This window comes from Tinamus guttatus, unplaced genomic scaffold, assembly GCF_059628265.1.
Source record: "Tinamus guttatus ecotype Peru unplaced genomic scaffold, ASM5962826v1 Tinamus_guttatus_pri_ptg000356l, whole genome shotgun sequence".
Lineage (NCBI taxonomy): Eukaryota > Metazoa > Chordata > Aves > Tinamiformes > Tinamidae > Tinamus > Tinamus guttatus.
The window spans coordinates 73,908-101,324 of NW_028288890.1; the positions used below are offsets into that span (position 1 = coordinate 73,908).

Here is a 27,417-nt window from a genome sequence, read left to right on the forward strand (position 1 = left end):
CGCCCGCCTCGGCCGGCCCCATCCCGCCGGCCCCGCGCAGGGCGATGCCGCCGGGATCGGGGCTCCTGCTGGGGGTTCTGGGCACGGCCTGGGGGTCAGCAGCCCCCCTGGTGCTCTGGATACCCCCCCGGAGCCCCTCGTGTCCCCGAGCGCCCTGCGGCTGCCGATAGCCAGGGCGGCCCCCGGCCCTTATCTGCGGCCAGACACGGCCTGGAGCCATGCGGCCCCTGGGAGAGCTGCGGTCCCTGTGTCCCCTTCCCGGCCCTGTGTGCCCCGTGCGCCCCGTCCTGCCCCGTCGTAGCAGGGATGGCCCCAGGGGACTCGTTCCAAAGTGGTACCAGTTGCCCCATGCGTTTTCCCCGCAATGGCCCTGCGGTGTCTCCAGTTGCCCTATGGGGCTTGCTCAGGTGGCCCTGAGGGTCCACCAGGGTTTACCCCACGATGGCCTCATGGGCTCCCCCCTTGGTGGCACTCGTGACCTTGTGGGGCTCATCCCAGGGTGGCACCAACGGCTCTGGGGTGGCAGCAGTGGCCCCAGGTTGGCACTGATGGCCCCATGAGGCTCCGCTCCAGGGTGGCTCTGATGGCTCTGTGGCCCCACTGGTCTCACCCATGATGGTGCCATTGGCCCCAGCGTGGCAGGGTTTGGGGCTGCTTTGCCCGTCTCCCTGTTCTGAGTGTTGGGATGATGGTGCCACCACTTAAAGAGGGCCACAGGCCCTTTGGGGAGATGGCAAGGGACCCAAGACCAGAGGGGACAGTGCCTTGCAGACCCCACGTGCTGGTGTCCCCATGGCTGGGGACAGGGTGGCATCAGGGTCTGACCCTGCTTCCTGCCAGGGCCTGGCCAGGCTGGGGGCAACGCGGGCGACACTGTCCCTGTCACCGTGGGGTGACAGCAGCTCCGGGGCGCCCCGTGCCAGGACAGGAGCCGATAGCAGGCGCTGCTGCTTATCAGGGCCGGGCGGCGGGGACTTATCGCAGCCCCCCAGGCGGTTTCCAGGAACGTGAGCGCGTCCCTGCCCAGGCAGCACAAACAACCCGGCACCAGGACACGGCGCTTGCTATGGGGCACAGCCCCACGGGGACGCAGGGGGCTGGGGACACACATGGCCAGGGGACACATATGGTCAGAGCCATATACAGCCTGGTGACACAGCCCTCTGGGGACATGCATGGCCAGGGGACATGTCCTTTGGGGACATGTCCCTGCAGGGAACATGTCCCTCTGGGGGACACAAGCAGGCTGGGGACAGGTTCTCCCAGGGGACACATCCCTCCAGGCTTGGCCAGGGGATGTGACTCTCCAGGGGACACTCTGCTGGGGACCTGTCCCTCAGGGCAGTACCTATGGCCAGGGGACATGGCATCTGGGGACATGCGCTTGGGGGACACTGCCAGGGGATGAGCTCTCTACATGCACGTGTGCTTCATCTTGGGTCACCATGCAGGGGACACAGCCCCCGCTGCCACCCTGCACTTCAGTGTCCCCAGTGCCCCGTCCCCATGGAGCTGCCACCATGCCACAACCAGGGCCTGGCTTGTGTCCTGCAAATGTGACACAACGAGGGGGCACAGGCCACGCTGGGACCCCAGAGTCCCCTCACGACACCATCCCTGGGGCCAGACGGCTCTGCCAGGCCCATGGGGACCAGCCCTGTCCCTGTTCCCAGCAGGACAGCGGGACCCGCAGGGGCTGCAGCCCCCCACGCGTGTGGGGCAGGCGCTGGCCCTCGGGGCTCGCCCGCCCTGGGCACGAAGGGGTTACGGGGCCGCCCCAGCTGTGCGGTGCAGATGTGCGATATGCAGATGAGCCGGGGCAGGTTTTATAAGGCTGTGCCGGGGGGTCCTCGAGGCAGCTGGCGGGCTCAGCCCAGCGCCGCCCGCACAGGTAGGTGCCCCCGCTGCCCACCCCGGGGTGCTGGAACATCCTGTGTCCACCCTGGGGTGCCAGGATCCCCGCTGCCCACCCTGGGGTGCTGGAACATCCTGTGCCCACCCTGGGATTCCAGGATCCCCTCTGCCCACCCTGGGTGCTGGAACATCCTCTGCCCACCCTGGGGTGCCAGGATCCCCTCTGCCCACCCTGGGATTCCAGGACCCCCTCTGCCCACCCTGGGTGCTGGGACATTCTCCGCTTGCCCCAGGCTTTTCGGGACCCCCACTGCTTGCCCTGGGGTGCTGGCACTCCTAAGCTTGTCCCAGGTTTTCGGGATCGCCACTGCCCACCCTAGGGTGCTGGTTCTCCTCCCCAGGCCGTCCCAGCGCCATCCGCGCTCCCTGACGTGCTGTGCTCTCTGCAGGCGCCGCTCGCCGTCCCGACGGATCCTGCTGGATGCTGCTGCCCCGCGGGCCCGGGCGGGATATCATCGTATACTGTAAGTTCACTATGAGACACTACAGTATAGATGATGTACTCCCCCGGGCTCGCCTCCGCCGCCACCAAGACCTGCTGCCACTGCGCATGGCGGGGCCAGGACCAGGGACACCCAGGGCTGGGACATGGGACCTCCAGGGCCTGGGATTTGGGGTATGAGGCACCAAGGAACCGGGACTTGGAGCTCCCAGGGGCTGGGATTTGGGGCTCTGAGGGCTGGAGGGATGTGGGGCAGAGTGTTGGGGTTGAAGGGCTCCAAAGGGCAGGACCAAGGGCCTGGGCTCCATGGGGCACCCCGGATGAGGCGTGGAGCAGCTCCGGATGCAGCAGGACCTCGGCCAGCGGGGAAACCGTTACCATTACTGAGTTTAGTAATGGTGACGGTTCTGCTGCTGGCCGGCACGCGGCGAGGGACCCCGCGGCGGTGGAGGCAGCGGCGGCGAGAAAGCCGCAGAGGTGACAGCGCAGGCAGCCCTGGCAATAAAAGCGGTTCTGGCACTGCGGCTCCGTCTCCTCCTTCCTTGGGTCACTCCGGAGGGTGCAGGGTGGGATGGGGAAGGCCGGTGCTCCTTGGCATGGGGCACCCCAGGGTGCAGAAGGACCGGGTGCATTGCAGGAGGTGCTGGGGGGACACTGGGGTCCCTGCAGGGGACACTGGGGTGAATTGCATTGGTGTCACCAGCATGGACTGCGGAGAGCACTGTGAGCACTGGGGTGCCATGTGGGAGCACTGGGGCCACTGGGATGTCATGGGGGGCACTGTGAGCACCGGGGTGCCATGTGGGGGCACCGGACTGTCATGGGGGGCACTGTGAGCACCGGGGTGTCATGTGGGGCACTGGGATGTCATGGGGGGGGGACACTGGGAGCACTGGGGTGTCATGTGGAGCACTGGGAGCACTGGGGTGTCATGGGGGGCACTGTGAGCACCGGGGTGTCACGTGGGGCACTGGGATGTCGTGAGGGGGGACACTGGGAGCACCGGGGTGTCACGTGGGGCACTGGGATGTCGTGGGGGGGGGACACTGGGAGCACTGGGGTGTCATGTGGAGCACTGGGGTGTCATGGGGGGCACTGTGAGCACCAGGGTGTCATGGGGGGCACCGGGATGTCATAGCGGGGACACTGGGAGCACTGGGGTGTCATGTGGAGCACTGGGAACACTGGGGTGTCATGGGGGGCACTGTGAGCACCGGGGTGCCATGTTGAGGCACCGGGCTGTCATGGGGGGCACTGGGGTGTCTTCTGGGCAGCACTGCGAGCACTGGAGTGTCATGTGGGGGCACTGTGCACTGTGGGGAAGTGCAGCCCCAGGCGGCACGGGGGGACATCTGGCGGGATGGGGCTGCCCGGGGAGCTGCAGCGGGGCCCGGGGACGGAGCGGGGCAGGAGGGCGCCGGGCACAGCGCGCGGCGCGGGAGGACCGCGCAGCGCCATGGCGGACCTCCCGCCCCCGCCGCCCTCCCCACAAGCCCCTGCGGCGGGGAGCGGCGCTCCGCCCCGCCCCGCCGCCTCGCTGCTCCCCCGCCCGCGCCGAGGAGGGCGGCCGCTGCCGGCGCTCCCGGCCTGCCCCGCGGCCGGGAAGATGGCGGCGCCCGTGGCCGCGGCGGCGGCGCGGGCCGCGCGCGGGGCCCTGCGTTGTGCGGCGGGGCCCGGGCCCTCCGCCCTGCGCGCAGGTGGGGCCGGCGGCGGCCGCCGCGGGGAGGCCTCGTGGCGGGGAGGGCTCTGGAGGGGCGGCCTCCGGGGGAGGGTGGGTGGGGGGGGCGGCGTGTTTTGGGTGTTTTTCGCCGCAATCAGCGGGATTTGCGGTTCCACGCGCTGCTCTTTTCCAGCGCAGCGGCCCCGTGCGCTGGGCAGCGCCTCCCCGCTCCGCCGCAGCAGCAGCAGCAGCAGCCGCTCGGCCCTGCGCCGCATCCTGGGCCTCGCCGCGGAGGAGCCGCCCGGTGCCCTGCGCCGCCACCCGCCGCCCGCGGCGCCGCGCAGAGGTGAGCGGCGCCCGGCGGGGAGGACAGGGCCGCGGCGGCCTCGGGAGCCCGCGGGGAGCGGCCGCGGCGCCGGCCGGGGCGGTACGGGCAGCCCCGGGGCGATGCCGCCCGCGGGAGCTTATCCGTGCCCCATCCCCTGCCCGGCGCGGGCAGAGGAGCAGGAGCAGCTCTTACGGCACCGGCCCGACCAGCCCCAGAACCCCAAGGTTTTAAAAGTCGCCATCATCGGCGCGCCGAACGCCGGGAAGTCCACGCTGTCTAATCAGCTCCTGGGCAGGAAGGTAACGCCGTGCCGAGAAGTGCAGGCTCATAATTGGATTTCTTGGCGCGTTCTGAGTGCTGGAAACATCTGCTTCTTTCTAGGTGTTCGCGGTCTCCAAGAAGGTGCACACGACCCGATGCCAAGCGCAGGGCATCGTCACGAGCGAGGACACACAGCTGGTGAGCTTCCCTGTGGCCAAAGCGCGGCCACGCTCGGGGTAGCTGGAGCGTTAGCCAAATAGAGCAGATTTTGTCACCTGTATCCTGCCATTTATTCATGTTCCACAGATGTAAGTTCTATCTTTGCCACCAACCATACACAAGTTTACAAAAAATCTGTTTTTCCCCTTTTAGGTTATTCTGGATACACCTGGCCTCACTAGTCCCTTGAAAGCCAAAAGGTATTGCCATTGTGGGGGCAGTGAGGGTCCTCTCCAGTAAATCATTCTGGTCTTATAAAACCCTCCCTTGCAGGATTTTTTAAAACAGAATTGACAGGAATGTATGTTTTTAGTCTCATTATTGTATCTGTATTTTTGTTATCATTGCTATTTCAGTATCGTATAAAGTCCCTTGGGCCCTGCTGTGTTTCATACTGTATGTGTGCATGTAATATGGGATGTTGTAGGCTGCAGGGCAGCCTTGCATGAGCTGGGATGATAGAAAATAGGATTTCCTTCCTTTCAAGGAGAAGGAAGATAGACCATGCCAGATCACAGCTGATTTTAATAATTTACATTTCTCTTTCAGGCACAAGCTAAACGAATCCATGCTGAAGGACCCATGGGAGAGCATGAAACATGCAGATATAGGTGAGCACTTCTCATTCTTTGTATTAAGAGAAATATTAATCTGCTCTAGAAGATTATGGCCCTGTAAATGCAGCAGCTAGATGCCTAGGGGCATTAAGAGCAGACCTGGGAGTGTGAACCAGGACAGAGGGATGGGGCATAGAAAAGATTTTGAAATCTTTAGCTGGGAAAGAGAAAAAAAATGATCTGATTATAAGGAGAGGCAATTGGATTAAGAGTTTGGGCTAGGATGTTGTGTATTGGCACATGCAATCTTTTTAAGACAATAAGAAATACAAATCGTGTTATATTTTCTTGCCAATTAAAACACTCCTTTTTCATCCATATGCTTCTGCAGTAGAAGAAAGATTAAAATCAGAAGGGAAGAATTTTGCTGTAGGTTTGGTGCAAACAGAAGGGTAACATTTTGGCAAGTGAAGGTTCTCATACATATTTTCCTCACTATTTTCTGACAGTTCTGGTCTTGGTGGATGTATCGGATCACTGGACACGAAACAGTCTGAGCCAAGAGGTGCTGAAGTGTCTTTCTCAGTTTCCCCAGATTCCCAGTGTCCTGGTTCTGAATAAGGTAAATAAAATTCTTTTTTTTTCCCCCTACCTTCTACATTCTACAGCATATTAGGCCAATGTCTTCAAACAGTACCCAGGTTCAGCAGGTGAATTTTCAGATCACTGAGAGCAGATCTGTTAAAGTCAATTGTTCCCCCTCTGCTGCAGAATATTGAAGTGTGTGTGTGTGTACATGCATGCAAACCTGTGAAGCTCTACATTGCAAAGCAGAATTTAAATCAGCCAGATTTAAACAGAAACAGCAGCTGCGCTGTATTCAGGTTGGTCAATGAGAAGATCAGCAGTCAGTGTTTGCACAAACTGCTTTTGAACTGCTGACACGCTGTGATTTGGTAGGAAAATAGTCTTGTTCACTGCAGAAACCTCATCCTCCAGCAGCCAGCTTGGGTGGATTCTTCTAGCTGCTTAAAATTCAGGAAACAGCTGCTAACTTCTTTTAGGACAAATCCTTGCCACTTCTCTTTCTCACTTTAGGTGGATCTGGTAAAGAAGAAATTCATCCTGCTGGATCTAGTAGCTGAGCTAACAGAGGGCATTGTGAATGGACAGAAACTGAAAGTGAGATCCGATACTGAACATAATTCCCGTTCTTCATCAAGAACTCCTAAAATTTCTCACATATCTCTTTCAGAGATTAGGGCCTATGAATCTCACAGTTTACAGGAAACAGAAAAAGTCCAAGAAGACTGTAGCTTGGATAGCAGCAGTGGTACGGGGTCCAGTCTCATCTCAGACGAAGTGCAAGACCCAAAGCCCTGTGAATATAAGCATCTTAAAAATGTGAAAGGTTGGCCAGGCTTCCAGGAGATCTTCATGCTTGCAGCCCTCCATGGAGAGGAGGTGGATACGCTAAAGGTAACTGCAGTTTGGGACTGTTTTTGCTACAAAGCTGCTGTGCTTTTACCCTCGTGGTACCCCCTGTACTTCATATTGAACTTCATGTCCTGTGAGCAAAGAACAGAGCTGCTGATTTTGTCCTAGGGTGGGCCCAAGCCAAGGGTGAGGTGTCCTCTGTGAAGAAAGGCTATGTGTGCACAGCAATTTCAGAGTTTTCTGTGCAGAACATGCTTATTTGGGGGTCTCAAAACAACAGCTTGTTCTTGATGAAGTCACCCAGTGTGTTATTTCAGCTGCCGTAAAACAGTAATACTGTTTTTGTTTTACCTTGTATAAAACTTTGGGGAGGTGTGATCCTGCGGTATGTTTGAGTTTCGGAAGTTTCTGTTTTTCCATTCCTGTTCCCCAAAGGTTTTAAACTTGCCCTGATGTCTGTCTAGCAGCAATGTCCTCGTAGGGACTCGCCACAAGATGAGGATAAGAGGTTTGTGCTATTGGGGAAGCAGTATGTGACAGCTAATGGGTGTGATGATGTTTTGTGCTGACAGCGGTACCTCCTGATGCAAGCCAAGCCAGGCCCTTGGGAGTTTCATAGTGGGGTCTTGACCAACCAGTCACCTCAAGAGATCTGTGACAACATCATCAGGGAGAAGCTACTGGAGTACCTGCCCCTGGAAGTGCCCTATGGTGTGCATCAGGTGGGAAGCACCTTCCAGCAGAATTTCCTTCAAACTGTTGTGTTGGAAACATCAAACTATTATCTTTGCTAACCCTTTTCTTGGGTCTGTGAAGTCTGCCAGGCTCTTTACAGGGCGTGTGGGGTGACTTCAGACCTATATGCCATGTGGCTTGAGCCCTGTTGTGTGTTTGTCCACACATGGACTCGAATTGGGGCGCTCACTCGAGTCTCTGTCTGCGAGGGAGTGGTATTTGCTGCTCCTGAGATGCTTTGCTGATTTTGTGCCTGCTGTTGCAGGTGACAGAGATGTGGGAGGAAGGGCCAAGTGGAGAGCTCCTCATTATGCAGAACCTTGTGGTCCCGAGGAAGTCTCACATGGTGAGTAACATCAGAAGAGAGGTAGGGCCCTGAGCAGCATGACAGGAGGTTCCTGGATCCAGCACATGTGCATCCTTGCTGTGTTAGACACACTGGCCCTCAGCTGTGGAGCTGGGTATTTTCTCTGCAAACAATCAAGGGTTTCAGTAAAACCCTTGCACCTTTCAAAGCTGTTTGGTCTTGGGACATTTCCAATTGCTATATTCCCTTTAATTTTTTCCCCCAGGTGATTTCTACCCACATTTAAGTGATGTAAGGATAAGTGTGATCATCTTTTCTTTGGGTTTTAATACAGATGATGTTGATTGGAAGAAAAGGGAAGATTATCAGCAAGATTGCCCAGGAGGCTGGCCAGGACCTGATGAATGCTTTCCTTTGTGATATCCGCTTGAAGCTCAGGGTGGAGGTGAAGAGTTGAACTCTTTGCATAGGTTTCAGCAGCCCTCAAGCTCTCTGGTCACGTGGAGAAACCAGTGCTGTTTTTTCTGGGGGTATTTCAGCATCTTTGTTCAATTCAGAAACAGGATGATGGAATCAGCGTCATGGGCTGAAGTAGAATATATTGCTCTTCTGAGAGAATGGCACAAACTGAAATAAAAATTTCAGACCTTCTACAGCACCGTCTCTTTGGAAGCTGGGGACAGACGTCAAGAGACCCGGCTTTATGTGCAGTTCTAGTGCTGCATTTATAGAGCTGTCATCCACTTCTTTTAGGCTATATCCCACATCCTTAGTGTTCAGAAGGACCTGACCGACTGTGGAATGAAGATAGGAGGGAGTAAGCCTGGGTCTCGTCCAACAGTGCAGGCTTGGAGACACCTCAGTGCTTTTGGCACGTGCATTTTGTACCTCATGCATCGTACACCGCTGCCTTGTGTTCCCAGTGCTGTTAATGTCTGTTACAGATTTGCAGCTATGCTTTGTCTTTTAGGAAATAACTTTAAATGCTGCTGTTAGAAAGAATGAGAGTCAGGCATGAGCAGTCAGAGCAGTCCCTGTGCAGTAATCTGTGCAGTGCTTTGAAGTCCTCTGCCCTAAAAAGGGATGGGTGAATATTGGGATTCTTTAGGCAGTGGAATGGGAAAGAGGAAAGGTTGGCATCTCCAGTCCTTTGTGAACAAAGGGTTACAATGAAGGCACATTTTTTATCTCTTTGAAGGCTGAGGAACTCCCGCAGTGAAAATGGAAGAGGCTTCCCCATCCCATATGATGTCTTGTGCTTTGCTGTTCCCTGAGGTCTGCTGAGTTCATGGGTGTGAGAGTATGACAGTGTAGGAAGTAATTTTTGCCCGGGTTTGCTTGAGTGGAGCAGTTTGCTGGCTGGCAGAAACACTGTAATAACTGGGTGTGACAGAGGGAGCTCTTAAACTCTCGGTATGTGATACTAAGCCAGTAGTTTGCAGTTCTTGTGTTTGAGCCCTTCCCATGGATGTGCACATACCATCCTCTTAAATGACTGCCAGCTGCTGCTTTCATTTCAACCTCTTCTGTGTTGTAGTTTAAGAATTTTTGTTCCTTCTTTTCCCCATCGTCCTTTCCTCTAATTTCCCAAGCAGGACGAAGCTTTTGACACGTAAACCCATCTCCAGAGGGATAGGTTTGGTGACGTACTCTTTTTAACTGAATGGAGTATTGGAGAGACAGAGAACTGGAGCATAGCACTGTGATCTGTTCTTGGTGTGTTTTTGAGCTGCTTCCCTGGCCAGCTGTGAGAGCAGCCAGGAGACCAGAGAAACAGCTTGCTGCACTTACAAGCATTAACTGGAGGATGTTTATCAGAAAGGGAAATGGAGCAGGGAATAAGTGTATTTCTGCTCCCCGTACACCTTGTTTTCAGTGCCCACTGGGGATCCTGCCTGTGCCCGAGTCTGAATGTTTGGCTACTGAATGAATAATCTTCTGAAGGTGCCTGTAGCAGTGTCTTCAGGTCCTCAGTTCTTCCTAATGGCTTGTTGGTCTTGCAAAAGTAGCTCAGAACCTTTTCTTAGTGGCAGTCTTACATTTGAGTAGTTTATTGCACCACGGTCACTACAAGGTCATTACTGTATGTACTGAGGTTGCAGGTGCAAATGGAGAGGCTGTTGTGCCTAAACAGCCCAAGGTTGGAATAGCCCAAAGCTGGAGGTTTTTAGGGTGTTAGGGATGGATAAGGCATGGCATAGTCTGAGCTTGAACCATATAGCTCCCAGGAATGCAGGTAAATCCTACTATGCTGCTGTTATAAATGAGCATCCTTGAGGGAGGAGGCCCTGGGCTACTGCTCAGGCACGTAGGGATCTGGTAGGGTCTTCTGGAAGCTCCTTGCTCCTGCCTGGAGCCCTGGTCTCTGTAGAGACACTGTGTCCACGCTGCGCCTCTGCAGCACCGAGACGAGGGAGTGCCCCAGCAGCACTGGAAAAGGCCTCCTTTGAGCCATTAAAACGATACAACGCTCAAGGATATAAGATCATCTGAAAGCTACACTAAGAAGCCTTCAGAGGTGCATGATGGCCTGGCTTGTTTTCTCCAAGCAGGAGACGCTGTGGCTCCTTGAGTCTTTCTCTCCGACTTTTGTATTTTGCTCTCAATAAAATGAGGTCCCGGCATAAGCAATTGTTTTCATCTCCTTTCTTCCTCTGTGTCAATCAGACCTCACAGCTGCCACCTTCTATCTGTTTTATTCTGACTGAAACCAGGCCACTTTTATGTGTTTTCTCCTTTCTTCCCAGCCGAGCTTAGATCACATTTCCATAGCCGGGGCTTGTTCGCAGGTGCTTCAGAAGGTTACACCTTGCAGGGAAGAAAGGCAGGTAAGCGCGCTTTGAGGAATCAAAGATGTTTCATCCGGCGCGGATACAATGGGGGAACCGTTTCCTTTGTGGAGCTTTGACACGCCGAGGTCAGCATCAAGCTGCCGCAAAGCGTTTTCCAGGGATTCTGCTGGGCACAAGAACAAACGGAGATGAGTGCCTGGAGCCACAGCCGGTCCCGAGGAGTCAGGGCGCTGGGTGTGCTTGAAATGGAAATGCTCTACGTGCGGCGATGTGCAAAGTCGCTCAACTTCCCAGCCGATGCGGTGAGGCGACGCACATACAACCTGCTCAGCCCTAAACGTGGGGAAGCGGCTCATTAACGAGGCTTGATAATTAGGTTAATTAGCACATCACAAGCCCATCGCATTTAATATGAACGGCGCCACTGGCGTTTATCTGAACTCGGGCTCTGGAAACTACTGTTTTCCTGGAGCAGGCCTGTGTTTTAATTAACTTCAGGCTGACAATGGAAGTGCTGTGCGTGTTAGCCGGGACTTTCCCCTTCGCTTGCACTGAGGTGATGGCGGCAGCCGCCTCTCCAGCTGCTCTCCCCGGGGTGAGGAGGAAAGGGTGGACGGTGACAGGGAAGGACTTGGACGTGCGGAGTGAAGGGCTGGTGACAGCGAGGGCTGTACGCAGTGAAGGGCTACGGGAGGAGGCAGGGGGCTGGGGCTGGTTTTAAGGTGTTGTGGGAAGAAGGAAGTTTCCCTTTTCCCTTTGCTCTGGACACAGGTGAGTTTGGTGGCTTTGCTGTGTGCTGGAGGGTGCAGGTGCTTTAAAGGGAGATTAGAACACCTGTGTTAAGGGCCACTGGAGGCTGTAAACGAGGGTGGCAGTGCTAGTCCCCGCCATGTCACCGCCCCTGGCATCCCAAGGTGCTTCCAGGGGCCGGGAAGGGGCCGTGGACGCTCCATCCCCGCTCGCGCCCCGGCGGCGCGCGGCGCTGCTCCCCGCCGCGGCCGCCAGGGGGCGCCGCCGCGCGCGCGCGCGCCCCGCCCCGCCCCTCCCCCTGGCGCGGAGGGCGCGTGCGCGCGGCGCGGCGGGGCGGCCGGCGGCGCCGTTGGCGGGCAGCGCGCGTGCGCGGCAGCGGCTGGCGCAGCCACCACGGCGAGAGCGGGCGGCGGCGGCGGCGAGCGGCGGGGCCGGCACGGGCACAGCGGCGGCGGCGCCATGAGGCCCGGGCAGGGGCACCGAGAGTAAGTGCGGGGCGGCGGGGCGCGTGCGCGTGGCGGGGGGGAGCGGCGCGGCGCGGCTCCCCCCCCCCCCCCCCATTGTCCTTCCCGGCCCGCCGGGGTCCCCTCCCCCCAGCCGCGAGGCCGCCCGGCGCCGCCCGCTGTCGCGACAGTGCCGCGGCCTGTCGCGACCCGCCGCCCCTGTCGCGACAGCGCCGAGGCGTCTCGCGGGCTGGGTGGCGGATGGAGGGGGCAGGGCGCGCTCCGGAGCGCCTCCCCGGCGGCCGCCCCCGGGGCTCCCCGGGGACAAAAGGTGGCGGCGGCCGCACGGCCCGGCCCGGCCCGGCCCGGCCCCTGTCGGGAGGGAGGGCCTGGAGCGGGTACCGGCACCCCGGGGTTTGTACCGGGACCAGCGTGACCGTCCTGGGGTGCCCATGCCCCGGTCCGTGTTCCTGTGGTACCGGGAACAGGATGTCCGTCCTGGGGTACCGGCACGCAGGGGGTTTGTTCCTGGGGTGCCGGGAACAGGATGTTCATCCTGCGGTACCGGCACCAGGGTGTCCATCCGGTGCTGCTGATGCTTATTCCTAGGATTCCAGGAACAGGATATTCGTTCAGGGACACCAGGACACAGGGTGCTTATTCGCGGGGTCCCAGGACTGGGGTGTCCATCCAGGGATGCCAGGACGAAGGGTCTGTATCCCTGGGGTCCCGGGGCTGGGGTGTCCATCCTGGGATACTGGGACGCAGGGTGTGTATCCCTGGGGTGCCAGGACCCAGCGCACGTATTCCCGGGGTTCCACCACCCCCTTGCCCATTGCTGGGGCATGAGGCCCCCGGCGTTCGCAGCCGGACACGCTTTGCGGTGCCGCGTTTCGGCGTTCGGAACCGGCGGCAGCTCCGCGCGGGTCGCGCCCGGCCGGTCCCCGCTTTTGTGGCCTCTCCCGGTGACAGCGGCCGTCGGCGCGCGGCTGCTCGGGGTGGAGGTTTCTCCCCGTGACAGGCTCTGGGCTGTGAAATCTGCTGCTTGCAGAGATCTGGTGCAAAGATATTCCGTCTCATTAGGGCTGGATGCTGAGCGTTTATTGTGGCTTTACGCGATTTGAGTTTTCCCAGCGTAATCTCCTGCGGGAGATCTGTCAGGAGGGGGAACAAAACGTCTCCTACCCTCCCTTTTGCCTCTTCGAGGATATAGTATTTCAGAGTCGCACGGCTGATGCTTTCAGAGTGTTGCTTATCAGGACTCTCAAATTAATTCTAGCTTTAATTCAGCGTCCTGTTTCTTATTTGTAGAAAGGGCCATCTCAGCATGTCCTTTTGAAGAGACAATTGAAGAAAGTCCAAGGAAGCTGTTAAGAGAGAGCAAATATCTTGACTAGGCCCGAGTTACGTCCATCATCTCCGAGCTGAAGCCCAAGCTAGTAACTCTTGCAGGTCATTTTACTGTAGAAATGGCAGTTGTTGGATTTGACGTCTGAGAATATTTTTATTAGAGTATACCTTTGGGAAATTAATTCCAGATCTTTTCAGGAAGAGTGAGGTTAGCTATTTTTAGAAAGGTTAAGAAATAGCAGGAGAAGCATGGACACTTCTGTGAGGTTTGTTCATGCTCACACAATAGCTAAGTCCTTGCACATACCTATATATAAGCACAGCAAAAAATCCCCCTGGAATCCTGATACTTTAAATGCTTACTGTTGCAAGCATGTTTGGAATAGTTGGGGTTTTTTTTCCTCAGAAATGTAGGATGAGGATGTTGGAATTGCTGTAATGCTGTCAGCACTATGATGGTAAATTCCTTTTCTTGAATGTGGAACAGGACAGGGAATTATTAACTCACATTGCTCTACAGCAATCTTAACATAGTTTATGCCTGGATAGAAATGTGCAAATCCTTCATGTAATCTTTTCCAATAGGTTGCTTGAAGAAAAGTGTCTTTTTCTTATCACAAATGTGATTTGCAAGAGCTTTTGTTAATCAGTTTCTTGTAATTCTTGCTTCCTGCCAACAAAATTTGAAGCATCTTTACAGGAAAAACATTAAATACGAAAGTGTGAAGAAACACATTCATATTGCGGGGATTTATTTGTCTGTTTTCAGTCCACTCAGCAAACTAACTGCTTACATGCTTTTGGTTGCATAGCATATGATTTTCCAGAGCAGCACCTGTGTGGGCTTTTAATGTGTGTTTATCCTCCTATTGATACTGCCTGTAACTAAAAGTACACGTTTTAAGATAAATTACAAATACAAGCTTGTTTTCAATTACAGCATTGACAAGTTCAGTAGTAATTTATTGTGCTCACATTTTGTGATGCTGCTATTTTTTTGTCACAACTGAAGTCTCGAGAAAACGTACGTTTATTTGGAAAACTTTATGGAACAGTACTTTGGCCTCTTCCATAATAAAATATATTCTGTGTTTTCTTAATAGCTCCGTGAGAGCACATTCTTTCAGTAAATGAGGTTGGTTTCCTGAATGATGTCATTTCTGCTACAGCAACTGTGATGATGGAATAAATCTAACTAGACTGACAGGGCGTCATGATTTTTATATGTGGTCTGTAGAAATTGCGTCTGATTTAGTTACTGATTGACAAAATTCTGTGATCTGTTCTATGTATGCAGTTAGGGAATAGGGTCATAATAGTTCCTCCTTCTTTTCAGTGCATATGGTTTTGATCAGGCCTTTTCTCCCTGAAGAAATTTCACTTGTTAGAGTCCAGAGCTTGTCATTTCAGGTGTGCAGGAAGCAGCTGAAGCATCCTTCATAAATTTTATGAAAAATAAGTTTATGAAGAAGCCTCTGGGGGAAAAAATGGACTAAATTCAGTGGAGGTTACTTCTTAAAAAAGCAAGAGAAAATCATGCTTGAGAGTCCAGACTGCAGGATCATACTGTCACAGTGGACTGATCCTCACGTGATGCTCCTTGAATTGGTGAAAGTAAGAAGGACTCCTACTGAATGAGCCATAAAAATGCGAAGAGAAGTAGAGCTACCTCCTTGACTAGAAAGTGAATACATTAAGTAAATACATAAAGCAGGGGGGAAGACATTGTTGAAGCATACTGCAAATATTAGAGATGAAGGGAACAAGCTCTCGCTGCCAAAAATCCGGAGAGCAAAGGATGCAGGAATAACAACACTTGGGTCTGGTGTTGTGTAAAGCAAAGCCTTGAGGGGCTGAAAACTCTGGAAAGCCAAAAGTAGCCACAACAGAAAGCAAGCAAGGGAGAATTAAGTGTTCTCCTGTAATTCTGAGTAGATGAAAGTTCAGGGAAAAAAAAAAAAGTCTTCATAAAAGAAAGGCTATTTGCATTTTAACTGATGCTTGTACTGTGCGTTTTTATACAATTCCTGAGGTCAAAAATCAGAGAATTGACCTTTTGCGGGGATTAGTAGGTGGAGAGACCTAGAGTTAGAATATCAGTTGTGAAGAGACTTCTAATAGGTGAGCATTGCTTCAAATGTTTTCAATATTCTCAACTCTTTTAAGAAGTCTTATTGAGCTCAACTCCAACCAGCCTGAGAGTCTTGAGGGAAAGAATGTGTATTATTGGAACAAGAATTAAGCAAAAAAATAAATCTGACATAGTGGATGACATGGGAAAGATGATTGTTGAAAGATGCTGGCGTGTACTCTATGCCTTCATGCTTGGCATATATTTTATTTGTTATGTTGCATAGCTTTTGAAGTGTAAAAAAATCATTTTCTGCTGAGATAAAAGAAAAGACAGGTGCATAAATTCTCATAATAATCTGTTCTGCTTTTTTATTGACATTAAATAGTAACCTTACTTACAATACAGCTTCCATCCTTTTGTGATTTTCCTAATTGAATAAATAATATACTTACCACAAAATAAATATCATTTAATAAGACGGTATTTTTGATTCCCCTTTCACTGTGTATTGCAAACAGATTCACAATTTTTCTATATTAGCACAGCCTGGGTTGCTGTTCTTAATAAGATGAAAAATGCTGGAGAATGTCCACATAGTATTGCTTTTCTGTGCCTGTAAAATGAAGGACCCTTTCCATTCTCTGTAATTTGGATTCTTGCTTTAAGATAAGTTCTATTTTTATTTTTTTCACATTATCCTCTGATAGGTAGACTTTTTGTTTGTTCATTTTAACCTACATTTGTTGCGGAACTCTTACCAGAGATCAAGTTCTAGGAAGGATTTTGTGAGGGGCTGAAGTATTTCCCAGAAATGCAGACTACCCTGAAACGTGTGCAAGCCTTAGCTTGTGTTCTCAACAGCACATCCTGAAACGCCTGGATATGTGATAGAAACCCTTTTATTTATTTCCTGCCGAGTGCTTTTCTCTTTCACCTTGTTTTTTTTTTCATTCTTACTTATGCTTCTCCCATTTTGACCTTTACTCATGACTGTCCCACGTGTGGATGTGGGGAAGGGAAAAGGTGCAGGTTGCAGCTTAGGCTGCCTCCGTCCCCAAGCCACCTGCTACTCCTTTGCTGGGACATTTTACATCCTGCAGAGCCTTTCTCCTCTTTAGAAACATAGCTTTAATATCAAAGGCAGGAGATGAAACAGGGTCCATTTTGTGTTTTCTCTAAAGCTTGGTAATTTCAGCGTTTCTGGGACTTGCAGAATTGGCATAAACACCACCCAGAACTTAGCCAAAATCTGGTCTTGCTTCATTTACTTTAAAGATAAATGATACTTTTAAGTAATTGCATTCATAGCATATTTTTTTTTAACAAAGTAGAAGTTCATTTAAGTGCTGCACTCCCCTGGATTGCTGGTGGGGTCGGGTACCACTGAAGATGAGCAGAAGCTTCACAGGTTTGGGCATCAGTAATGAACTACATCCCTGTTTTCAGCTTTCATCATTTTAAATTTTCTTCAAAGTGGCAAATTGAGTAGTTTAAATTTGTATTGGGACTGTGATGTGCCATATACTTGCTTTCCTATTGTATTTTGATATTTTTCTGTGTTAAAATCTTAATCCTTTATGTGAGCAGTCTTTTTTTTTTCTTTTTAATTGCCTGAATTGGGTTTGAATTGGGTTTGAACAGAAGTGCTAATATGAGTTTGTCACACTAGTCATTTTTTTTCCTTAATTCAGAAGAAAAATAGTTGTCCAAATGCTGATTTAGCTACTGAGTAATAACATTACTAAAAATGTGTTCTGCTGCTTGGGATTAGGCAAAGTTGCTTTTAATTTTGTCTAGAGATATTTGTCCAACAGACATATTATTCTTCAAATGCTAAACTTACTATCTGAAATAGATATAGCTTTGCCCCATTTTTGCCTTCACCTAATTGAGTTTGGATTTGACAGAGATTAGTGTGTTCTTCAGCCACCTTTTTCATGGTTTTAGTCATTTGATTTAAATGAACACTTTAAAAAATTGACTGTGGCCCATGGCTGATTGAGTTTTATAGGCTCTATAGACGGATTTTCGTAGCTCAGTACATTGTATCTGTTTATTTCTTCATGGCTCAATTCTCATTTTGTATTTGGTATATTGTTGCTAAAATTATTCTCCTGTTGTTGTGTTTAGGAATTATGAATAGTTTATGTATTCCCTATACTTAACTTGTTTCTAGTGCATTTGAAAATTAGTCAAGTTTCCAGAGTTTGTGAAGAAAATGGTGATATTTTGTTATTGGAGTTATTTCTCACGAACATAATTTGATCAGATAAAGTCTGATTTTGGTACTGAATAAAACTGATGTGGATATTTGATTTGATGTGTTTGGGGATGAAAAATGGGAGAGATTTTATTATAATTTCTCAAATCATAAACAGCAATTTACCCACGCTTAAACACAAACTCCTCTAAAGGCAATGCAATGCTTTGGAATATATAGAGCAGTTGATTTACTTCTGCCTTTATTTATTTACTTATTTGTAGATAAGCTCCAAGCCCTTAGGCAGATGCACTGATATTGGGAGATGTGTTAGGAAACTTTTTCAGTAAATGCAGCACATCTGAGACAAGGCTTCATTTAAAATTTTATGGAATAGAGTTAATCACAAATCCTGCCTTCAGAGAAGTCCAAATCTTTAGCGTGTTCAGTTTGAGGCCTACATGAAAGGAGTGAAAATGTTTTTTAATTTCTTGTGATGTCTCTAGTAACATGATGAAGAAAAGGTGAACCATGAAAGTGAAACTATTTTTAGTATTAAAAAAAAAAGTCAAAAAAAGATCTACCAAGTGATGTGCTGCTGACGTATGTAGTACAGACAGCCCAATTAAGATGCTGTATATTGTTTCCAGTAGGATTCTGATTGTTTCTAATTTGGGAACCATGTGAGAGCAAGTGGAAATAGGTGAAATGACGCACTTGGCTATTCATAGTGGATCTTGTATTGAGTTGTTTTCTGTAATTTTGCTTCTCGCGTATCTCAGTGTTTTATCCCGAGACAGGTGAAACACTTTGGTGTTCTCTCTTCCCTCTGCTTCTCAGCAAGGCTGCTAACCTAGTTTAACCTTGCCCAAGTAATTTCTCTTGTGGTTGATGTGGAGTTCCTAGCAGAGAAAAATGATTTACTGCTATAGATAAGGTAACAAGACAGTGAAAATATACATATATATATATATATTCAAGATGTATTTTTTCTTGTTGTATGCATATTGCATAATTCAGTATTCAGTGCTGTGGATTGTGTTCCATTTCCTACACCCAGTATATTAGAGCATCCTTTGCTGTGTCCAGCAGCATGTGTCCTTGCGTTATCCGTGTTCTTGCTTTCATTCTGTTAAATTTTGAGCATGAATTTTAAGTGACTCCCATATCACAGCCCTGCCCTTTCCTGGGGCCGTTGTGTATTGCCACATTTTTGTTCCTCTCTGTAGCTAGTTTCTGCATACCGAATGCTTAGAGAAGTGTTGTATGATTATTGTCACCCCAATACCATAAATACATTTTGAAATTCAGTTGGATGGAAGGCATCTTATCAACCAGTTTCAAAAACTGACACAGATGCTTCCACTCTCCAAATTAAATTTCCTCCTCTGCTAATCTTTTTAAAAATACGGAATAGAAAAAAAATACATATTTGACATCTGGAAATGAGAGCCCTTCATGCTTAGTTTGTTATTCCTTTATCCAGCAAAGTCGTTGACTTAATCCATCCTCTTGTCTGTCACTGGTTTTCTTAGTTTTTGGTCTTCTAAGTTGGAATAATCTTGAAGTGCCTTTCCTTTTTTTTTTTTTCCCCTGCCTGTAATTACTGGAAGGTACATTGAACACATTCTCCACTTCCTGATTACAAATGAAGCCTAGAACTGGGCCTCTAATAGAACTGACTTGCATCAGTTGTAATTAGCCCGCTCCTTTTTGTGTTTACTTTTTATTTCTCAGGTTTCAAGAGGTAAATGAGGACTGTGAAGAAAAAACCCGGTGCTTTTGTGAGAACGGAGTCAGTTAGAGCTAAGCTTAGATTGCTGCCGTGTGGACTTGGAAACCAGGTTATTTGCTTGCTTACCACTATCTCCCAGCTCACCAGTCTGATTCTGATTTATTTAAATATTTATTTTAATTTCAACAGCTCTGGAAAACCCCCCAGCTTTCGCTTTACCTATATTGTAGACTGGGTAACGGGTTCCTGGAGCTTCTGCTTCATGCATCCTTTGACTTAAACTGTTCACAGCTATGCTGAGCGTTTGTGAATGAATGTAGAGGAAAATCAATACGTGAAAAAGCCAGAGCAGGCAAGGGAAAAAGGGCTCTTCCCAATTCCTTTTTTTTTTTTTTCCTGGTCACACCATTACTTGAGTTTAATTTTTCTCTCTGTGAACTTTCCCTGTTTAAATTTAGAAATGGCCTGATTTGGAACAGGTCACTTTTAAGATACTTTCCAGATTTGTGTGTAATTTAATCCCACTCTGTGTCAATGGTCTGCTGGTCTGATTTGCGTCTAGATAGTTTTGCAAGACTGCGGGTTGTTGGTGTCCATATTGTTCTCCCAATAGTTTCTAGATTTTTTTTTCTTCAGTCAAAACTGCAGCAGTATTTGTGGGGCCTTTTAATACCTTTTCTAATGCTTGTTTCTATCCATTGGCAAGGTAGTAATTTTAGAACTGTTATTTTGTTCAGACAACCTGACTCTAAACTGTGACTTGAATTTCTGTGCTAGAGTTCAGTAGTGCTTGTTAAATGCTCTTGAAATTGAATACTTATAGTTGAAATATTACTATGAGCAATGTGTTTCCATTTTTGGTGTATTTTCTCTCATATTTAGTATTCATTTTCACCACAATTTTCTAGTTCACGGCACCTTTTCACATACAGATTATCAATGAGGAAGGTTGCAAATGAAAGAAAAAAGCCTTCTCAGAACATGACAAGTGTGATATATATTTCAGCCACTTAAATTTAAAACAGGATAGGAAAGAATTAAGATTTTACATACTTCCATCTAGTGTGCATGAGAGAAATTGCATCTGCTGTTAAAATCCCAGCCTGTTTAGCAAAAATCCCATCATCTATTAGTCTTTGTTAATCAGTTATTGTTGAAGACTTGTGTAGCATCCCAGGGCTGACAGATCTAAGTCTAAGCATTTATGTCTTGGTAGCTTTGTGGTGTCTATAAAATGGTGATGTGCTGAGAATAAGAAAAATCACCTTTCATTGTGCAGGGTTTATATTCTACTTGAGTATGTTCTGCTCTATTTTCTTGTCATTCCGTGCTAGAATTTGAGCTACTTGATTTATGAATTATTGCTATTGAAGTAAAATTAAAGTGACTGTTCAGTTACTTAAGAGCCAATTAAATTTGATTTTATTCTGATGTAGCATTTCCAGAGAAAGTGCATAAAACATAGTCTGTGGATGAAAGTTAGATCTAAAAATGTTTTGCGTTTAATTTTTTCATAATCCATGCTTTACACTACTTGACTTGCCAAATAAAATTCCATTACAGTCTCACAGCAGTGAGGTTAGATGTTAAAATTTACAATGACTGAAAATAAAACATGGTAATGTTCTCAGTGATCTTGTATGAACCCTTAGACATGACTGCTTCTTGGAGAATGTATTAGGCATGAATAAAGGAATTTCTCTCATTTGCAAGTCTTTTTGAACACGCAGTTTATTTACTAACCTTTGTTAACTTTCAAAGAGAGAAGCAAGGGTTCTTCTGGGAATAACGTTTTCCAAATTGTGGGCTGTCTCGTCTTAAAGGATCAGCATTTCCAGCAGTCGGGTTTCCAGCTGCTGTAATTACTGCGAGGTCCCCACTTAGCAGAGACATTCGGGACGAGACACTTGGAGGAACCGCTGCCCTGGAAGCGGGAGCAGCTCGCACAGGAATATTTATTGTCCAGCATCGGAGAGCCGAGTTCATTCCTAATGATCCGGTGGGGCATGGACACACTGAAATGCTAATGATATCAGAAAATACCCTCTGCAGCCCTACAGTCCTCTATTGTGCTACTGCTAAATACAGCAAATGAAGACTGAATAGGTACTTTTCATCATGTGTGACAATTAAAATATCTCTCTTGACTGTGACATTCCTTATTAAGGGAAATTACAATGCCAATCTCAGTTCTATTTTGACAATTTAACAGTGTATCTATTGTCTCCTGTGGGTTGGGGGACTTTGGTAGTTGAGGCTCTTTCAACTACCTTTATTTTTTATTAAAAGTAAATCAGGCACAGATGCAGATATATTTTTATTTCTGCTAACTAGACAAGCTCTCCCTAGTCAGCTCTCAGATTTGCAGTGTCTGTTTCTGTCAAGATCACATAGATGTGGAGAAAATGACTTATTTTACTTTCAAAGGCTTAGATAAAACTCTAACTGCTTTTGCATAGATGGCACAGAAAAGATAATATATAGAGCAGATATTTGTATAAAGCGCCATATATTTGCATCAGAATCCGAATCTTCAATATAGCCAGAATACCGAGATTTATACCACTATTAAAGAAGCCTGTTTTTTCTTTCAGCGGGTAGAATTAATTGTGAAGTGTAGAGCAAACTTGTCCTTCAACCATCTAAATGTGTCAAAATGAACATTAATCAGGTGCAGCTTCCCATTGTTTCTCATTTGTGGCGCAGTGATGAATGCCCAGGACTAGTATTTGATGGTCAGGGTTCTTTCACTGTCTCTGTTGCTGCTTTTCTCAGCAAGATGGAATTGCAGGAGGAAAAGGGCCCCGATTTCCATTCTCCAGACCTGTGCTTGGAGGTGCACGAGGCTCCGTGTGCTCCGCTCTGCCCGTGGCTGCTCCGTGCATCCTTTTTGTGGCACTCTGCAGCTATCCGGTGGCTCAGAGGTCTGTTATCTGATTAACCCTGAAGAATGCTTCGAGATTTTGGATGAAAAATGTTACAGGTTGGTGCAGTGCAACGGTGTGAGACCCCTCGGCTTTTGGAAGGGGTTTACAAACGCTACCAGCATTTGCAGCTCTCTTACTCCCTTATCAAATGGTTTTATAAGATGCTTTAATGGTGCGTGTTAGAGAGAATTCTGCTGGTTGCGTTAACGCTAAATAAATATTTACTAAACAACATGTATTTAAGATTTTTTTAAAAAAATACTCATTAGTCCTTCAGACTTGTTTGGTGAAGGGAGCCTGTCTCAATGGGAGGCCACCATTTTAATGCTTCCCAGCAAGAGGCCTATTCTGATAATGCAAATAGGTCGGAAAAAGTAGGCTAAGCCATTAAAAAGTGGGAGAGATCATGAAATTTTAAAATTTTAAGATGACTGTTTTTCTAATTATTAACATTTTTGTTATTGTAGCTTAAGTGTGTCACCTTATTTACCTGAATTCTGAAAACCTCAATGTCATTTGCCTTCGCATACCCTGCTCTAGTCCATTCGCTATCTTATCACTGTAAGGTGCTTGGAACTATTTCCATGTGTTGTTGTATAATTAGCAATGCAGATCCAGACTCTTTTATTACACAGTGGTTAATTTTTTTCTATTCTGTTAGCATTAATAGTGACTGAAGGTCAAACTTCTCTTATGTAAACTCAGAATATTTGCAGGATGCTTATTGGCAAGGTGATTAATTCCGGCAGTCGGAAAGGGCTGTCCATGCAAATGAATGGAGATCAGAGCCGGTATTCCGAAGACTGGATCACGAGTGGGAAGACGCCAGGATTCGCACCAGGATGAGCTGTTTAGGAGCTCCACCTCTTCTGCCAGTTTCTGGCTGGGAGCAGCCCTTCCCAAAGCCGCTGGAGAGGGGTTCTGCCATTCCATGTTCTTTTTCTCCAGACTCTCTTGAAGCTGAGCACGAGGAGGCTCCTGCATCCATCGCCGAGCATCCATCCCGCGCTGTCCTACCGCAGCCTTCGGCTTGACGAACAAGCCCAAAGGGCAAAGTCACTAAATCCGTCGTATCGCGACCATCCGTCCTCGTCACGACCATCCGTCCCCGTCGCGCTGCTGTGACGAGGCCTCTCTTTATCCACTGGGATCCTGAAACCCGTTGCAGGGTGGCTCGGAATACAGCCCGTGGAAATACCCACCATTTTCTCCCTTGCATCCCGCTCCTCCTCAGTGCCTGCTGGTTCGCCAATTTCATTTAATCCTATTAATTTTTAATAGAAAATTAATATTAAACTTGCATCCTTCCACATGACTTTACCTCCGTGTAGAATGACTCCTGGTTTGTGTTTGCTTTGGAGCAAAAGGAGAGACACTGTATCCAACAGGACCTGGTTTGCCAGCTGAAATGGAGCAGGATTTGGACCTAGGGAGAAATGTCTTTTTAACGATAGGACTGTCACCCTCAGCACAGTAGTAATGCCCAATCTGCTTTAATGATGACAAATTCTGCTCGGATTTGACATGTATATCTGTAAAAGCTGTGCTTTGCAATCAGCATGTGCCACACTGGTTGTAGAAACTTCTGGAGAACTGGATTTCCAGCTAAATACATAAAACAAGTGTGTACTGTATGTCAATTAGCTTAGGGTGGACCCAAACGATGTCTACTGGGAAATGCCAGGAGTCGAGCATCAATTTTATAAAGACTTTAGCAAATATTAAAGTGATTCAGCGGTTTATATTAGTGAAAAAGCATATTTTAAAATACCGTTTTAATGAGAAGCTGCTAATGCAGGGGTGTGCTCGGGAGTTTATCACCACTCCAGCTTTGCTGCAGTTCATGTTTTGCAGCCTCAAAATGGTGAACTTGAACCAGGAGGATCTGCTCTGGGAGCTGATGGTATCTTTCCTGTTGAGATAGGTTCTGGGAAAGGAGCTGCATTCCTTAGCTCTTGCAAGCATTTTTAATTGTTTTTCTTTTCTTTCTCACAACCTCAATCTGATATTATCTTGTAAGTAATCGTTGCGTCATATTTGCTTTCTTCTCTCTACTGGGAAGTCAGCTAATTGCTTTTACTTTTTAATGGGTAGTGTTTGGGAAGCCTGTTAGCTCTGAAATGTAGATGAGCAGCGCGGCAGCTCTTCCTCACTCTTCAGCCTTTTCCCGAGTTTTGAGAGGCAGTTAGTAGGAGAAAGCAGCACAGATGGTTGGCACTTACACTTGGATTGGGTAGTAGCCACAAAGTTACGCAGTATTTTTGACTTTCTCATAACACAAAAGCTCCCAGTTCTGGTGCGCCTTGTATAGAGATGTATCTATGGGAATATTCAGCCAGACTTGCCTTATGAAGTAGTATTATGTGTTATTAATTATTCATGGTCAGTTTAATTCTTCTTTCTTGCATATTTAATTGTAGTAGCGTGCTGTTTGTCACAGTGATTTCCCAGAAGAACCGTGCACAAAAGGAAGATCATTCAGGTATAGCGTCTTAAATATGGCCATGCTAATCTGCGTTGTTTAACTCGGGAGCAGAACAGGATATTATCGGATGTGTCTAGTGGGAAAACAATTATGCAAAATCATTATTTCACCTAATCTTTTCAGCTAATTCTTCAAGCTGAAATAGTTTGATTTTAGCTGGTGACGTTGACATTCTACCTTGCTTATTTTAAGAGCAAAAATGCCTAATAGGAGGGAGGATGTGACATTTATTTTCTTCTCTGACTGACAAAACCTTTATCAAAGACTGCAGAGGCACAAATCAATCTCTTTTGGAAGTTGGAAGAAAGAAATAAGATTTTTATTGATTTTTTTTTTCTTCCAGTGATCAGAATAGCAGTGGCAATGGTTGTGTGATTAAGATTTTTTTCTTTTTTTTTTTGAAGACTGGGGTAGTCTCTTAGTTCTCTCCATGTAAGAAAATATTGGAGACCCAGGAACTCCAAATGCATTTGCAATTTCATTTGTATTATCATAGTTGTAGAGCTGTTTGAAGCTTGTAAGGCGCTTGATGAAACGGAATCCCTCGTGTTTAGAGAGCAGGATTGTTCTCCGGGATTTACTGTAGGAGTCTAAACTTCTGAAAAATCTGTTTACAATGTGTCTGAAACAGAGGATAGAGGACACAGTAGAGACCGTTATCTGTTTACTGCTCAGATAAGGAGGAGGAATAGATTGCTGGCCTGTTTCTGAACTCTGCTTAATGAATGGTTGCTAGGCAAATTGCATCTCAATCAGTTTAATCCTCAAGATGTCATTTACAGGTCTGCTCTTTGTGAGGGCCACAACTGTGCGCGTTCGAACTGTACAGGCCAGAAATTGCCAGCAAAGCAGCTTAGAATAGCTGTGCAAAAATGCAGTGTGCATGTGCTGCTGAGTGGCCCACTTTGAAGCTCCGGTTGTCACCGGGCCATCATTTCGTGGGCATGGACTAGTTTAGATATTCAATGATAGATAGGAGACAGCAGCATCATTAGCACCTCTTCTGGATCAGCATGGCATATATCCTAACTCTTTGGCGTTTGATTAGCGTGAAAGAAACATTTCTAAATGGGGACCGCGCTGCTGCCTTGTTGAAAGGTATTTATTTTTGCCTGGTTTGGCTCGGAGTCCAGTGTGATTTTGGGGGGTGTACATGCAGGGGTGTATGTATGATTAACTTCAACAGTTGAACGCGAGAGATGGCATTACCCGACACAGCACAGAACACGAGGACTCACCCCATCCACAAACCAAACGGTCTGGGAGAGAGTATGGGATTGGTGATAAAGTGCCTCTAAACTTCAGTCTCGTGGACTTTCTCCCTCAGAACCAATTAATTGCACATGTTGGTATGTACTACCTAAATATATAGCGCTCACGATACGCTACAAAGGAGGAAGTTTCCTAACATGGTTAAGCTTTAATGGTCTTTGGAAAGAGAGATAACAGCATACTTGTTTTTATTGGTTTCTTGCAACAGGGATTAATCTCCCTGCAGTAAAAACGTTGTTCTTTGCATGACTTCACCTTCCTTTAGTTTGAGATACACCATCCTTCAGCCATCTGCAGCAGGACACTAAACACTGAATGCCAACTGGAAAAGGCTGGAAGTGCTGCATTGCTAAAGACATATTAGAGCTGTTTGTGGTTGCTGTGTATTGATACGAAATGTGGTTTGTGTGGCACAGTTATTAACAGTGCATATGAATATGCAGTATGTGAACTTTGCAGAGCTTGCATAGTTCGGATGTATGCTGCTTTTGTATTATTCAAAAATACTATTACAATTTTAGTAAAAGATCGTATTAAAATGTGGCCTTTTTTCATAAAGCTTATGCAGAATATTCCAACTTAGTCACCAGCCAAATGGCAGTGGTGCTTACATCTTTGCACTGCAGATAGGGAGAGGACTGCTGAACAGAAGACGACTTTGTGATCAGAGAGTGCTTTTCATGCAAATGAAGATTTTATTACACGCTGCTGAATCAGGGGCTTGTGTAGAGAGTACAGCACAGAAGTGATACGATCACTTTGTCATAGCTTGAAATTTTGCCCAGAGTGTCTTTCAGATCACTGTAACAGGCAAGAAACATTTTTGTTAAGGGCACTGCAGTAACTGATACAATATTTGTGGGCACGATTTTTTCTTTGTGATGTTTTTGGTCTGCAGGATCTGCCACATGTCAACAGCCTATTGCAAAGGATCAAGGACCTGGAATGTGCAAGAGACCCTGTGGGGTAGCAGCATCCTAAAACCCCCTGTTGCTGATGAGATCCTGCTTCTGCCCCTGCCTGAGTCGATACAGAATCTCCTCTTTCTTGCAAGCTGGGAGCTGTTAGCACTGGTTGTCTCTCCTTGCAGCTGGGATAGCCTGATACTGAGTCATCCAGGGGCTCTGTACACTCTCTTCCTGTCACACGGCTGTGTTTTCCTGCAAAGAAAACCCTTACAGAGTTGGCTCCACCGCTTTTCTTCTTATCTTTATTAGTTGATATTGTCTTTCCCACTTCCTTCTTTCATGCTGAGAAGCAGTTCGGTTTAATGAGGGCTGCTGTTGCCAGTTAGTGAATGTACGCGCGTAGCTATATAGGTATCTAAATCTTCCCTGCAGATGGGTAGTATTCAGCATCCTGAAGTGACCTTGGTAAAAGTTCTCTGTTATATTACTTTCCCTCCTTACTTATCTCACTTGCAGCAGAGCAGCTTTCCTTGCAGAGAAGCATCTTAGCTGTGGGAAATCTGCCCTCTCTTTTCTTCTTTCCAGAGGCATTGTCAGTGCAAGCCCCAAGACGCGTAGATT

General features: G+C 48.1%; 2 protein-coding genes across 4 annotated transcripts in view; both read left to right on the forward strand.

Moving 5' to 3' along the window:
* The first annotated feature begins 1,803 nt into the window (after nt 1–1,803).
* ERAL1 (Era like 12S mitochondrial rRNA chaperone 1) lies at nt 1,804–8,511 on the forward strand. The gene is made up of 12 exons (XM_088529939.1): nt 1,804–1,891; nt 2,304–2,378; nt 4,210–4,362; nt 4,516–4,643; nt 4,726–4,803; nt 4,978–5,024; nt 5,374–5,435; nt 5,891–6,003; nt 6,480–6,860; nt 7,391–7,540; nt 7,819–7,899; nt 8,195–8,511. The coding sequence occupies exons 1-12, from the start codon at nt 1,804–1,806 to the stop codon at nt 8,315–8,317; spliced, it is 1,479 nt and encodes a 492-aa protein (XP_088386065.1). The 3' UTR covers nt 8,318–8,511.
* Nucleotides 8,512–10,070: 1,559 nt separating this feature from the next.
* Nucleotides 10,071–27,417, forward strand: part of FAM222B (family with sequence similarity 222 member B) — a 38,321-nt gene continuing 20,974 nt past the window's right edge. Inside the window, exon 1 of one of the 3 annotated variants that reach the window (XM_088530003.1) lies at nt 10,071–10,688. The gene's annotated coding sequence lies outside the window, so the exon portion shown is untranslated. Of the gene's footprint in view, nt 10,689–11,774; nt 11,888–27,417 lie in introns of those variants that run through there. The other 2 variants (XM_088530004.1, XM_088530002.1) reach the window with 2 other exon arrangements.

What these genes read in the sequence shown, in the direction of transcription:
- ERAL1 (XM_088529939.1), top strand. Translation starts at nt 1,804, where the DNA reads ATGCAGATGAGCCGGGGCAGGTTTTATAAGGCTGTGCCGGGGGGTCCT. An exon ending in GCCCGCGGCGCCGCGCAGAG is followed by an intron (nt 4,363 to 4,515) that starts GTGAGCGGCGCC and finishes CGGCGCGGGCAG; the next exon opens with AGGAGCAGGAGCAGCTCTTA. An exon ending in CATGAAACATGCAGATATAG is followed by an intron (nt 5,436 to 5,890) that starts GTGAGCACTTCT and finishes ATTTTCTGACAG; the next exon opens with TTCTGGTCTTGGTGGATGTA.